This window comes from Eumetopias jubatus, unplaced genomic scaffold (genome assembly GCF_037043125.1).
Source record: "Eumetopias jubatus isolate StellerSeaLion01/CBP00866 unplaced genomic scaffold, mEumJub1_p1.0 scaffold_2, whole genome shotgun sequence".
NCBI classification, from domain to species: Eukaryota; Metazoa; Chordata; class Mammalia; order Carnivora; family Otariidae; genus Eumetopias; species Eumetopias jubatus.
This window is the reverse complement of record NW_028274808.1, coordinates 118,272,382-118,288,356: the sequence shown is the minus strand read 5'-3', so window position 1 is coordinate 118,288,356 and position 15,975 is coordinate 118,272,382. Positions and strand designations below refer to the sequence as shown.

The 15,975-nt window shown below is 36.4% G+C and overlaps 1 protein-coding gene across 3 annotated transcripts in view; it reads right to left on the bottom strand.

Moving 5' to 3' along the window:
* SLC9B2 (solute carrier family 9 member B2) overlaps nucleotides 1-15,975 on the bottom strand; it is a 49,190-nt gene that overhangs the window by 32,976 nt on the left and 239 nt on the right. For all 3 annotated transcript variants that reach the window (XM_028091216.2, XM_028091214.2, XM_028091217.2), the window contains exons 2-3: nucleotides 3,692-3,829; nucleotides 2,830-3,010 (exon numbers count right to left, since the gene is read on the bottom strand). In XM_028091216.2, coding sequence (XP_027947017.1) covers nucleotides 2,830-3,010; nucleotides 3,692-3,781 — 271 coding nt within the window. In that variant the 5' untranslated portion in view covers nucleotides 3,782-3,829. The remainder of the gene's footprint in view (nucleotides 1-2,829; nucleotides 3,011-3,691; nucleotides 3,830-15,975) is intronic.

The window sequence follows — 15,975 nt, the reverse complement described above, 5'->3', positions numbered from 1 at the left end:
TCGCCATTCTTCCTGTTCTCTTTTGCTGGAACTGCGATTAAATGATTAAACAGCCACAGTCCCTTCTCCTTTTACCTAACCCCAGTTTTCATACTGTCCATATTTTTTTCCGTGTGTACTGCTTTGTAATCTCTTCAGATCTATTTGCTAGATTATCAATCTTCTTTTCACTTAATCTGTTGCCTAATCTACTGAGTTTTAAATTTCAATTACTGTACTATGTCATTTCTAGAAGTTCAATTTGGTGCTTATTAAAATCTATTCACATTTATAAAGTTACTTGTTTTATATTTCCTACCTCCTCTTTAACTTCATAGATTTTGAAAATATTTTTTATTTTATTTTCTGATAATGCAAATTTTTGAAATCTGTTTCCTTGTGTATGTTGTGATTTTTGTTTTTGTTTGTTTGGTTTTGGGTTTTTGGGCAACAGTGAGCTCTTTCCTGAAACTTTATCTTTGGGAATTGTTGGAGGTGAATGTGTTTTCCCAGATAGGATCTGAATTTGCTCCTACCATGTGCTTAGAATCTTAACAATCTGGGACACATTTTTAGTGGCGACTCTTCCTTCTTCCCGGAACACTACAGAATAGACAGATAAGGTTTTGTTGCAGGCTCCCTCTGCAGGGCAGGTTTACCTCAAATTCACCATCACATTGGGCTCCCCCTTCCTAATATGGGTGACGAAGAATGATGTCTCCTATGAAAGTTCTCCCAACCTGGGCAGACTCAAGCACAGCCTCCTATATTCTCATGGTTCTCAAAGTGAATCTCAAGTTCACTGGCATTTTGCAGAAGCCTCCAGAGTGAAAGCCAGCTTGAGTGCTTATTTATTTCTCCTAGTCATACTGTTTTTGGTGTCTGACAAGTTCCTGTTTTCTTGACAGATAACAGGTACATTTAAAAAGACTTAAGATATTGTTTTCAGATATTTTCATTGACATAAGTGATAGAATTGTTCATTGAGTCTCATCTACCATATTGCTGGAGATCAAATCCAATGTCCCATTTTTTAACCCTCACAGAATTATTACAGATTTCGTAGACTATGATGCTATTACATTGAAATAACTAAAGAGCCTTCTGTATTTTCCAGTTGGGTGTAGGAGCTGAAATTTCTATGTAGTATGGGAAGTGCAATGGGAAAGCAGGAATTGCCAGATACTAAATTTTACCTTATCACAGTATAAAACCAGTTTTGTACTAAATTCAGAAGGTAGAATTAGTTTTTCCACTTCAAGACCATTTTCTTTTAAACCTCTAGTGTTTCTTTCCTTTCTCATATTCAAAATGCAGTTCTAAATTTATAGTAAATGTACATTTACAAGGTTTCTCTAAATCAGATTTAATTCAGTTAGTAATTTACTTCTCATTTATGATTTTGGAAAATCATATTTTCACATGTGAGATCTACTTCTTAAGAAAAATACTTAAGTACACTGACGGGACACAGGAAGGAGTACAGGGAAAAAAAGAGCAGTCTTGTAAGCCTCAGGAACAGAGGCACAGGAAAACAAGTGAAGAGGTGTTTGTATATCATGAGTTCCCAATTCTCAGGCAGCTTTATGGACAACGATCAGAGAATTTAAAAAAATGAGTCTCCAAATCACATCATTCATTTATACCCTTTCCTTAATGCAATCCCTGTTTTTACTATAAATATTTTAAATAGATATGTGCCATGATTTGAATGGTGAAAGTTTAAAAAAATAATAAAAAGGACAGAACAGGTATTAAATTATCAGTTGCCTTATCAACTGGTGTATGTTTTGGAACTTAGCTAATTTCATTAAAAACATGTGTAGAGCCTGAAATATATCATATTATGCTTGGCTTCCATTGTCCAAGTTGAGAATGCCAAAAATGTCTTTCAGAGCTCACAAATGAAGTATAACAATAAAGAAGCGAGTCTGATTTTTTTAGTAAACACAACTTTTAGATCAAATGTGTTATATTCTTCAACATATTTATTTGGGAAGCCATATATATACTCCAGCAGTGCTTTCATTCCTCAACATAATTTTTGAAATTTTATTTAAATTTGCCTTTACAGATCATTTTCAAACCCCTTCTCCTTCTTCCTGCTATACCACATATCCTCCAATGTACAAAATTAATACACTCACACACACACACACACACACACAAAACTTCCTTTTTGAACAAAAAACAGCATTACTGAATCTGAACATCCATCTGTTCATCAAATTGAATCATAATATTGTCTGCCTCCAAAAACCAAATCCATCCCTCAAAGACAATATTTGAAATAGTGCTGAGATAAACTCCCAAAGAAAAATCCCCCAAATATTTTAGGTAATAGTAGTTGTACTGGAATAAGTTGAATTGGAAATCAGGATCCTTACTTATAAAATGATGGATTCATTTGAAAGTATAAATTAAGCTGTGTTTGTTCAAACATTAGTTGCATTATTTAATAATAATTAAAACTGATATTTATGTAGTGCTTTTCTGTTTACAAGTGATTTCTCAATCATTTTTCTCATTGGAGTCCTAATGTAATCCTGTGAAATTACTCAGATACAAAAAAGGATAATGTCCTTATCTCTGCTCTTTTCCTCTGCCTGCTAGCTGGAATGGTAGTGGCAACAGCCTCGTGTTGAAGATGGTAGAACCCGTCTGCATGGGCCCCTCAATGACTTGTGGAGCAGAGCCATCTACCACGTGAATTGTTCACCTAGTAGTTTTTGTGTGTGAGAGAAGTAAACTTTTTTCTGTCCTTTAAACCATATTATTTTGGAGTCTCTCATTATAACAATGTTATCTATTACTCTCTCTTTCTGAATTAATTTTTTACCAATTACATACCATTTGTTATTCCTCTATCCAAATAACCATGTGGAGGACAAGAAAATGCTCGTCTCAGTCTTTGCAAATTATTTGATTCAGTTGGTATTTTTTGTAGCTTTTTTTCACTGCTATTCAGGAGGTTACTTCCTTCTGTTGGTTCTTTGGCATCTGTTGCTTTGGAGCTCATAACTGTTCCCTCCTGTGTTTAAAGTAATTTAAGAATCCTTAAAACTGTATATTTGCTGTACATTTTTATAGTTATTGAGCCATCACATCACAGATCAAATTTCTATTGCTAGAATCAAGGCTAACACTTTACAGTGGAAATGCATAGCTATATTAGTAGCTAATGAGTAAATACTTGGAACAAGAACTATGTTAGGAGTATTTACCATTAAGTCCCTATTGGTAACATTATAAATGCTTGAGTCACATAGTATTCCATTTTGTTTTGTAGTACTGGGTTTAAAATTAGCCTATTTAAGATATCATTCAAGGCAATAGTTGGTAAATATATCAAAGTGGGCCAGAAAAAGAGAACTATTTGTGGTGAAAACAGATTCAGATTCATTCATCTACTTGAATTTAAGCGATAAAAAGGGGGGGGGGGGAAACCAGAACCATTCCAGGGGTTAGGCTGGGAACACAAAGCATTTCACAAGCTCTCTATTTTTCCAGCCTCATGTGGGTCAAGCTGCTAATGACTACTGGGAAAACTGGTAGTCACGCATACTGTACGAGGCTGGGGACTAAGAATGGGGAGAATTGTTAACTGAGTGATGGATAATGAAGAGAATACAATTTTATCATATATTTGGAAATATGCAGTCCCTTCCTTAAGGAAATGGTTGGAATGTTCTAAATTTGGTCATAGGTTTACCTGTGTTTCTTGATATGTAGAAGCTGCATGATCCATTCCTGTGGATGGTTCCAAATCTTCACATTCAATTACTTTGTCTTCATCCCCCATGATTTATATTAGAAATAAGATGACACAGGGAAGAGGAATGGATCTGTTCTGAAGGAGAAACAGTATAGATATAGAACAAGTTGGAAATTTACATGAATGAATTAAGCAGCAGTTTGGGCAATTTAAATGAATGAATGGCACTTATTTTTTCCCTTAGAACTCTGAATGTCTAAAATACTTTAAATTGGATTATTCTTAACTTTCTTTTAAAAAATTATTTATTTATTTATCTGTCAGAGAGAGAAAGTGTGAGCGAGCACACGAGCAGGGGGAGCAGCAGGCAGAGGGAGAAGTAGGCTTCCCACTGAGTTAGGAGGCCGGCCTGGGGACTCGCCCAGGACCCCGGGACCATGACCTGATCCAAAGGCAGACGTTCAACTGACTGAGCCACCCAGGAGTCTCTATTCTTAAGTTTCAACTGCTAATCTTTTCTTTGATTACAATATATTGTATTGTATTCTTATTTATCTATACTTACAATATAGTGTATCTAATTCTTATTTACCTTTAACTCTCTTGAAAAAGGCCTTGTTAATATTTTTATATTTCTTTCCCACCCTGTTTTCTGAGTTATTCTTCAAATATTCCAAGCAATATTACTGTTAAATTGTTCTCTCTAATGAGCCAACTTGATGAAACAGGAAAGCTCCAGGCAATTTTTCAATGTTGAAATGAGTCACCGAAGAGAAATCTATGGATTCCATCATTTTCAGAGGAACTAGAATCACTAATTCCTGCCTGGTTCATATTTCTAAGTTAAAGTGAAAATAATACAACATTGATTGAATAGCTACAATGTCTTAGACATCTACTCTCTTGACAGTCATTGTGGGTAATTTGAAGATTACTAAAACATATTATTTGTTCTCTGTAGGCTGACAATATTCCAAGAAAAATAAACTTACATGAAGTAACAAAAAAACTTGTAGGACAGACCTATAGGTTGACTCCATAAACAACTACTTAAATCTCTTTGCCCTTGGCTTCCCATGCTATAGGCTGAAAAGCCAAAAACTCCAATTCCTATTCATTTTGGCAGCTCTAGGTGGCCATGTGTCACAGTTCTGTGTAATGAGATATAAGTGAGAGTCCCAGGGGAGGGCTTTCATTCCCAGAGAATAAGGCAAGGCTTTTTGAGGATCATACTGTTTACTCTTTGTCCTCTAACATTTCTCTTTCTCTTCCCTAGAATGTAGATACACCATGCGGAAGGCCAGTGGCCATCTCTCAACCATGAGAATAAAAAGCCCTATACTAAGGGGAATAATTAAGATAGGAGGAGCTGGTTCCTTGACAATAACCCTGAATTGCTCCCTCAATCTTGGATGCCAACCTTTGAAGTAATTGTTGAAACCACTGTTAGTCAAGTATTCTTGTTACTAGTAATCAAACTTATTCCTAATGCAACAAATATGATGATATTTTAATGGAGGCATGAACTATAAACCCTGGTAGAAGCAAAGAGAAAATTATGTGGGAGAAGGGATAATCTAATTTAACACATTTGCATACCTAATATGTGCCACACACTATACTAGGCCATAAAGACAAGGATTAATTAGACAGGACCCCTGCCTCAAGGAAACATTTTCTGTTTAACAAAGTGCCAAGATGTTTGCATTTAATATTCCAAAGAAAATTATATCCTTTCCATCACTACCACCATCATTATCACCACCACCACTATTTTTCTTCCATAAAAAATACAATGTTTGCCAGAGTGGCATCTCAAAAAACCTCATGTACATATAATGATATAGTATGTATATATGTAGATATGATTTTTAAAATTTATAAACTCATTCCAAAATTTAGACTCATGAGAAAGAATGGCATTTTGACAGGAAAAATGTTGGGTTCAGAGAACCCTTGTCTTAAAGGTATGGAGGTACGGAAGCCAGTGGGATGTAAGGGGAAACTTTGTTGAAGCATGCGGTGGGAGGCTGAGGGCAATGGAAATGAGGCTGGAGAGTTAGGATATCATGTTCCACATCATGGCACTTGGCCTTCACCCTGTGTAGAGAATGACCCCCTCATATAGTAAGTGGTGATGTCTACTGGGTCTGGAGTTGAACAAAGCTGGGTCTGTAGTCTAGTCCCATCATATACCAAAATTCTTAGCCTCCTTGTAACTAATTCCTTATCTATAAAATGGAGATGAGTGGTTCCAACCATGCACATGGTAAACATTCAATAGTGGTGGTTATGAGTCACTCAAATCCTTCTCCCTAATACAAACCTCTATGATTCTTTTTGTTTTCTTTATTAAGTAGGACAAGGTCCCTCCCATCTTGAAGAGTTTATGACTTAATCCCATTGATTTTCTTTGATAGTGCCTTTTACCTCTTTCTTTCAAGGCTAACTTCTTGAGGTGGATGTAACACTCATCATTGTCATTTCTTCATCTATCTCGTTAGTAGAATTACATAGGAACTCTTGGGCAGTGTCTAGAATCACCTCCTTTATTAAATTTCCAAAATCAGCCAATTCTGCCATTTATGAAGAATATTTTTAAACAGCCAACAAGTATAAATGATTATTTTTAATAGACAATCTATTGGCTAAAATGAAGCCTTAAAAATTTATTTTATTAGTTATTCTAAGTCTCTTCCAATGTAAACAATCAAAATTTGGCATGTTGCTCAGTATATGCTATTTGTGGGAATTTATATAGTTTTTGCATTCCCCCCAAATTCCCTATTCTCCTATAATCTCCACCATGGACACCAAAGTACTTATTTGAGATCAGAGAGTTACTGCAGAGAGAAAAGGTAAAATAAAATACTAGTATTTAGTAACCCCAGGAAAACAATTTACAACTGGCCAGTTCTGATTGTTTACTCTCTGCTATATTTCCATTTCTAAAAGAACACTTATATCACCTGTCTCACTTTAGAAACCCACTTAAATTTAGGAAAATGAAAAAATGTAACCTTTATTTTAAAGCAACCATGTTCATGGCACTTACTGTTCATAGTCATTGAGTCTTGAAATTACAATAGTGTATCCCCTACCAAGAAGACAGTTTTGTCAAAGGAATCAGAAAATATGCAAAAATGACCTTTTAAGGAGTCTAAGATACGTCATGAAACCCATTAAAAAGTAGAGTTTATACTCCTTACTTACAGAGAAGCTCTCAAGTACTCCCTCAGGGCTCACTAAACTCTTACTTCTAAAACAATTCAAATGACTTTGCTCATCTGGTTTCCAAACCCTCAGAAGATAAGATGTTGTAAGTTAAAATGCAGGAAGAGAATTGTGATAGAGGCAAATTGAGAGAAGCATGAGTGATATTTGACAGGAAAGAGATGGAAAGATAGCAATTTAAGGCAATAAAATGTGGGGATAAATATCTTTTCCTTATTTGCAGTTTTGGCTTGCCAAGCATCTTTCTTCCTGACTTTTTGGTACCAGCATACTAATTTTCTTTTGTCTAATCCCCATCTCCTCTATTCTCCAACCATGTTGTTCATATGAAACTCATGTCCTCCTCACCTTCCCAATCCCCATGCTCTACCAATGCTCTGGAGATGAGGACAGGCCTGGCCAAAGAGAGAAATTCTTTCCCAGTCACACTGATTGTTTCAGGCATGAGCATGTGATCCATACCTGGCTAATGAGAGTCAGTTTTAATGCATTCCCTGGAACCATTGAGAAAGAGCTTTCTTTCCATTGGGGTTGCTAAGCCCAGACTCACTATTGAAAATCCTTGTGATGTACAGAGAAGCCTTCCAAAGAATGAAGTGACCACAGAGCAAAGCAGATCCTTAATATGGAAGGAGAGAAAAGGAAAGCCTCAAATTAATAACCACATTGTTGATACACCTGGAAGCAGTTCCTTTTCAGTTATAGGTAAGCCAATAATTCCTTACCAGTTTGAGTTGGATTTCTGTCACTTGCCACCAAATGAAGTCTCAGTAAGAACCTTTATACCTGAATTGCCCTGAAAGATCCCCTGTATAATAACAGATATTTAGGAAGGTGATTTTACATCTTCAAGAAAACGAAAAGAAAAAAAAATGATGTGCTAATATTTTCTGTTTTAAGAGTCATTAAAGTAGGGCGCCTGGGTGGCTCAGTTGGTTAAGCGACTGCCTTCGGCTCGGGTCATGATCCTGGAGACCCGGGATCAAGTCCCACATCGGGCTCCCTGCTCAGCGGGGAGTCTGCTTCTCCCTCTGACCCTCTTCCCTCTCATGCTCTCTATCTCTCAAATAAATAAATAGAATCTTTGAGGAAAAAAAAGAGTCATTAAAAGTATATAGTATGACTTAGAAATGTAAAGAGAATGTTTAAAAAAATGTGGTATTCAATAAAATAGGTGTTAGTTATCCAGAAAGTTAATTTAAATGAAATGCTTCATTTTCAATATTGCTATTTAAATGAGACAATTGTTTTTTCATTGTGTTCATTAAAGTCTTTTCAAATCTTTCATCCCAGTAAAGCTTCAAGAAAGCTGTTAAACTGAGATGCTTGGGTGTCTTGAATGGAAAAATAAAAAGTGGGGAAATATGGAGAAAGTAGATGGTTTCCTAGTAATAAAGAATCACAGTTTAATGGAATAATAAAAGTTGGAAAGGCCTTTAGATATTACCTGGTTCAATCTCTTTAATATTCACATGAGAAACTAAAGCCTAGAGAAGCTAAATAACTATTTTCAATTAACACAGCCAGTATCAGCCAAGTGTCATAGTAAAACTGTATAAAAATTTTGTCAAATGAGAGAATTCTTTATATCTTTGACTTCATGTCATTTCTACCAAATCACTGCATTATACTTTTATATTTTTTGCTGTAATATTTTGTTTAAAAATCCACCATATTTAGCTACAGTTAATTGTAAGTTTGGCTATAATTAATTGTAAGTTCCAAACTTTAACACATCCTATAATATTTTTATTTTTTATCTTGTATTATCTTCAGCTTTACTCTTTCCCATTGTTATGACTGTTACACAGTTTATTATAAACAAAAAAAATTTACTAATCCACTTAGGTTACACAACATTGGTGGCAAAATAAATGAAATGAGAACTTGTAACCTGTTCTCATGACAAATACTATTTACATATTCTGAATTATTAATTGGGTAAGTGACAACTTGCCATTTAAATATGCCTTAAGATTCTAAGGCTTAAGGAGCTCTCCTTTTAAAAAAATTCAGTTAAACTAAGATGCTTTGAGAGACTTTTGTATCTAAAAAATGGTGCTGAGAAGTAGGAAGGCAGAGCACATTTTAGATAAATACTAAAAGTGCCAATAAACAGAACCAAGTTTTTTTTCTGCTTCTCAATCAAGATGTTGTGTTATTCAGATCGATACACAACAGTAAACCATATTAGAAAAAATTAATCTCATGTCCAATGGTGGAATTTTACAGATTCCATAATTCAGTAAATCCTGTTAATTTAATCAAAGTCCTGTGACTCAAATATAGTTTTCAGTAGAAGAATGTGGTTTGACCTAAGCCAAAGGATATGGCTGTTATGACTGCTGTGATTGCCTACTTGCTAGGTTAGTAGCCCAAGGGTTTTCTAAAAACATATGCAAAGGTTGTTGGCCACTCAAACCTCTCTTTAACATTCTCAGTATACAGAATTTCCTACAGAATTGATCTACATGCTTAGAAACCATATTGGCTTAATTTCAGCTTCATGTTGCAATACGAGGGACATATGCCACCAAAATCATAGAACCGTGGACTTGAAAAGAACAGTCTCCTAAATCCTTCCTCTAAACTTGAGAGAAAATTGTAGATCAAGAATAACAGATCAAGAATATGAGCAATTATGTATATACATGTGTATGTAAATAAATAGGAAAAGTCTGTTAATAGTAGTTGCCTTTGGGGAAGGAAATGAAATTAGAGTGGCTGGAATTCCATTTTTATTCTCTATATTTTTGCATTGTTAGGATTTTTATAATAAGAAGATTTTCTTATGCAATTCAAAATACATTTTTAAAAACTTATATAATTTTTAAAGATTTAGAGAAAAGAAAATGATAAGCTTTCCTCTGTAATAATATTTTTCAGAGATAAAATCTGGTAATTTCATTTTAGATAACTTAATCCCACTGCTACAATTTAAGGTATTTTGTTTTTTGTTTTTGTGTTTCTCAAAGAAGATGGGGAAGTGCCTAACATCTTCTATAGCGGTTTTCAAATATTTTTTAAGCCCAAAGAAATCTTTCATCAAATAAAACCCTATCCTGAAATCCAACATATGGGACCAATAAAGATGGAGCTGCAGGAACCCTGTCCACTGACCCCTATTCCTCCTGGCAAGTGAAGCACATTTTGAAAGCCTCACTTCTGTAAATATGCTTTCATATACAGAAAGATGTCTGTTAAATCACCCTTCTCTTTTTCAGATTATTTTATTAATCTAAACGTTTAAAAGTGTTTTCTGTAATATTCCAGAGGAAATAAAAGAACTCTCAATTTGTGAATGTCCATAGGCTCTTGGTCAACTAAAATATGCTTACTGCCATCAGCTAAATTACTGTTAATGAATCATTACACAGATAAAGTCTGGTAATTCTTGTTATTTTCTGTCTGAGCTGGGGACAGACCAACACTTAATAGGCTAATCTTAATGAGAATTTATACACATGGCTGGAGTACTGTATGTGCTATATTCATACATTTGAAAGAACATCTCCATGACTGTTCATTAAGTACTCTGTAATGATGACAATAAAAATTCTTACCTTTGATGTTTATCCACTCATATGTTGAAAGTGGAGCTTCTCCAGTCTGATATAAGTATGTCTTTGTAGAACATACAGAAACCTTCCAGTTTCTGGACTCTGCTAATCAACTCTGATCTAATGTTCAATCCCCAAAAGGATACCTATCTAGCGGTGAGAAATTCAGGTCAAGTGAAGGGTGGGACTTAAAATTTCCTTGTATTAATTACTAAAATCACTAAGAATGTTTCCCCTGAACAAAATGACCTTATCTGAAAGTGTCAGGTGTGCCAACCACACGAGACCAGGTAATCAAAGGAAAACTGTTATTCTATTTGGTTAACTGATACAGTGATTTGGCTGAATCATTGTGAAATAAAACACCATGTAATGAGATATGAATAAAAGGAACTTATTCCTAGGTAAGAAGGGACCCAATACTTGCTTCTCTCCTTTCTAATTTCTCTCCCTATCAAGGACAAGTGCATTTAATTGAAAGTTTAAAATATTACCTCTAGGCCTACTGAAATCAGAAGTTCCAGAGAGTCAATCTCCCCAAGTGTGGCAACACAACCTATTACCTACTAAGAGCCATTACTCAGGTATGCCAGTGTGTACCTTCCCCACCCCTAGGGATAAATCATGCTTGGTCTTAATCAGTCTCTGTAACACCATTCCTTTATGCCAGCTGTTGGTTTAGGACTGAGCATGATTCACTTCTCGTCAATGAAATCTGTGGGCAAGGCTGTTGGTCTCCACTGGATATGATCTTCCTTATTCCAAAAAAAGAGGCAAAAACCTTCTCCTTTTTAAAAAATTTAATTTTATGTATGTATGTATGTATGTATTTTTTCATCTCCTGTTTTTGTCTTTAAATGGTGTGCATGTGTGTGTGGTAGGGGATGGAGCTGAGGACGGGGACTGTGTTTCTTGGAACTCTAGCAGCCATCATTTATCCATGAAGAAAAAGTCAAGATTAATTAGCTCATGGAAAGCAACCTAAAAACCTTGATATCACTGGGCTACTGAACAAACCCTGGATACACTGACCTCCAGACATCTTGTGTGTGAAAAGTAAACTTGTATTTTCAAAGGCAATTTTGGCAGAATATCATGTTACCTGCCACCAAAAGCAGCCTAACCAATACTACAGGTGATTTTGATGCAGAGTCAGCTCGGAGAAACTCTGATGAGCAGTAATGAAGAACCTTTGGCTTATAGTGCTTCCCTAGCTTCTTGACACCGTGCAAAATCTTCCTGGAGGATGAACAATCAGAGCACTGCCTCTGTATTGATATTTCTCAAAGATATCCAGAAAATAATATTTTAGTGGCTAAAAAATCAATGCCAAGGTTTTTAGTGCCTTTTTTTTTAGTCAACAGAATGATTATATAGAATGTAAGGTTATATATTTTTCCTTCCCTATTCCTGAAGTTCGTTGTAGTATTTGAATGCCGAATAAAAATAAAGTTGAGCTTATAAACATTTGATTGTTTTCTGTTTGTTCATGAAGCAAATAAAATCACAACAAAACAGCACTACTATCACTGCCTGGGTTTCATTTTTTTGGTTTCTCTACTTGGTAAAATTCTACTAGTTATTCAAGATCTAACTGAAATGTCACTTTCTCAATTAGTATTTTCTAACTTTAAGTAGACTAACTCCGTCCCTCTTTTTTCTCTCTGAGGACTCATTCACCCATTCAACAAACATCTATTAAGCTCTTGCCAGATTTTAGCCCTTGTTGTAAGGATTCAAGAATGCACAGTCTGAGGGATGAAAGGTACAGCATACGGAATAGTCAATGGCATTGCAATAATGTTGTATGGTGACAGATGGTAGTGACAGATGATATCTGTGGATGAGCATAGCATAACTTATAGACTTTGTTGAATCACTATGTTGCACACCTGAAACTAATGTAACATTGTGTGTCAACTATCCTTCAATTAAAAAAAAACACTAAAAAAAAAAAGTGAACAGTCTGACATGGTTCCCACACTCAAAGGTTGCAACCTAGTCAGAGAATGATATAGATCATTCCTTGAACAACCGTAATAAAGAATGATGAGTTTTGATATTAGGCACATGAGAGAGCAACTCCAACCCTTCACAGTCAGTGAAGTTCATTAGACTTTTACTGATTTTCTGTGGTGTGTAAAGCACAAGAGATACAAAGATTACTGAGATGTAGTCTCCATTCTTTAGGGAGGGAAGGAGACTAGTATGTTTCATCAAACCAGTTTCCTGTGCTGCCTGGGCACACAGTAGACATTTCCCAGCCTCCCTTGTGGTGAGTCACTGAGGTGTGGCCAAGGCAATGTGAGCATAAGTAATGTATGCTACTTCTATTCCTTACCTATAAGAAACCTCCATGCAATACAACACATACCTTCTCTTTTCCCGTCCAATGCCTGGAAACTAAGAACTTTTAAGGTCTTAGGGGATGACAAAGCCATAACATAAGGAGAATTTGGGTTCCTCAATCCCTGAGTAGAATGCCATCAGTTGAACACCTGATTGGACTTTACATGAGTAGAAATAAGCTTTTACTATGTTAAGGTACTGAGATTTTTGAGTTTATTATAACAGTTAGTATTACCTTCAGGTAATTTAATTATGGTGGGAAAAGTGCAGGTGCAGAGTTGAACAGGGAGAGGAGGTCTTGCCCAGCGTGGCAAGGGGTCAAGTGATACTTGAATCAAATCTTGAAAGATGACTTAGCCTTGTAAAATAATAAAGACCATTACAGGCAGAAGAACCACATGATTAAGGGATGAGGAAAGAAAAGGAAAGTGCATGTAGGGAATTCTTTGCACATTTATATTAATTAGAGTATAATGAGGATAATGGTGCAAAAATGTGGAGCAGTCAGAGGAAAATGGAGATGAAAACCCTGAATGTAAATCCTTGGGTCACTGCCTCCTAGTTGGGCCATTTTGGGCAAGTTACTTAGCCAGTCTGGATAGGTTTTTTTCCAACAGTAAATGGTGATAATGGCTATGTCACAGAAAATCTTAATATAGTATTAAGTACACCACATAGTCCCAATAAAGTACCCCCCCATGTTTTATCTTCCTTTTATAAGATTTTTCTTGAGAAAAAAGCATACAAATACTCTACTGAAAAGCACAGATAAGGGACATTGCCAAATTCAAGCCTTTTAATCCTTCATATAAACTGTAGAAAAATAAAAGAGATTTCTAGAAAAGGTAAAGAGCTTTTATTATATGGACAAGAGATACTCAATGACTTTAGAAGGCTGTTAAAAACTCTTTAAAACTTATCACAATTATACTCTTCTTAACATGTATGACACATGACTACAAAATACTGAGAACATTTCCTCATTACACAAGTGCATATATAAGTAGCTCCATTTTCCCACATACGATGCTCCTAGGCTTTGTGTGGAAAAAGATATAAAACCTTTTCTCCCAGAGGAAAGATCTCTTCTATCATTGGTGTTTGTGTACTGACCAAGAGTCACTGGCCTACCAGTTATCAACAGGGCTAGTAAATAGTAAATAGATATTCAGCAATCCTTTGTTACAGAACATATTCTGTAGATGTTTTAAGTGAAGAAGTATTTTATGTTACATGTAGAGCAAGAGAATTCAGAGATAATCTAGTCAATGAGTAACAAACTCAAATGTGGCGGGGGTGGAGGGTCTATGGCAACTGCAGAGGGTGGAGTCTCACTGAAGGCATTCACATCACTGCAAACCCCTGAATCTAATCTCATGGTTTCATTTCCCATCAAAAGAAATGGAAGAGATCCAGCTTAGGTGACCAAGGCCCTATAGCAAACATATTAATCAGTCAGTACAGAAAATTGGAACCACTTCAGGTATTTTAAACAGGAAGAGCTTTTACACAGGGAATTAAGTGAATTATTTAAAGGCTAGAGAATGTTGAAAGGGCTAGAAGTGCAGGTTCTAGACTGGGCCTCCAGGAATGACATCTAGAACACTAGCAAATGAACCACTGAGGAATGTACTATTTTTGCTACAATCTGAAGGCCCTCCAAGAACTATGGAGTTCAAGAACACCACTGTAGCTGTGACCCAGAGGAAGCTGGGATCTGGAAGCTGCCTGGACAAGGAACAGAATATGTTCACCACTTCCCTCAACTGCTTCTTGACAGCCACAGAGCTGGTGATATGACTTGACAATGCTGAGTCTGGCTGTCACCACGGACGGCTGTTAAGTCCCTCCCCACACCCACAGTTCTGAAGACTAGGACTGGCATCTCCTGGGCCTTCCCTCCCAACAGCAAACAGCCAAAAATAGCAGGGAGATGGCCTGTGACTCACATCTGCTTTTGAAATTTCAGACAAGTTCATCTACTTGCCAGACTCTAATTTTACATCTAGAACTCTAGTTGGAATGGAATCTAGGAAGTGTTTTTAGCTTTCCAGTTTGTTCTGTACATGAAGGCATACTAGAAGCAGGTAGGAATAGATGTGAATGCCAACCTTCTATACCCAGCACAGCAACTTTTGGAGTAGGCTCCAAGACAGACCTACATCACTGACTTTTTCCCACTTCTATAGAAATCCTTAAAAAAAAAAAAAAAAAAAAAGGAAAAATCTAGTCATTAGGGTTATAATTCTAAAGATCTTAATATTCTAGAAATATGTGAATCAGCCACTTTGCTCACATCAATAGTATAGCATGAATCACACTATCTAATTACTTAAGAATATTCTGATTCACTGGATTTTGAGGTGCTGAATGGCAGAAACTGTATTTAATTCATATTTGTACTTCTTGTCCCCATGCCTGCTTGGCCCAGAGAAGACACACAGGTATTTATTAAAGTGAAATGTTTTAGGGGCGCCTGGGTGGTCGGTTAAGCGTCTGCCTTAGACTCAGGTCATGATCCCATAATCCTGGGATCAGGCCCCATATGGGGCTCCCTGCTCAGCAGGGAGTCTGCTTCTCCCTCTCCCTGCTTGTGCTCTCTCTCTCTTTCTCTCTGTCAAAGAAATAAATAAAATCTTAAAAAAAACTAAAGTGAAATGTTTCATTCTTAGTTTAGAGAGAAACAGTAAACCAGAATTTTAGGACAGCAGTTTGTAGCAGCAATGATGTCAAGTGGAGGTCCCCTTACAGAGTGGAGGAATGGGGTGTCAGTCTTTCAGTGAAAACAGAGGTTGACCAGGCTCAGTCAGGTACCTGCCTTTTCTCTGTCCGCTGGTGTCCGTTTCCTGACAGGAGGCTAAAGGAAATGGTGGCTTTCTGATATTAATCTTTTAGAGCAACAAATCACCAGAGTCTAGGGTGAGATAACAAGCCGATGGCTGATAAGTAAAAAAAAAAAAAAGCCACAGTGTGCCCTTTGAGCAGGCGCTTTTATTCTTCAGTCAGTAGGATCTGATGGTTCTCAGCACCTTCACGTTGCTGGCATAGCCCACAGTAGCAACACCCTCCGGTTGATTTGAGAACTAAAACACAAACAAACAAGAAAAACACGCTCTGGGCGCTTAGTGTCCTCTGAGG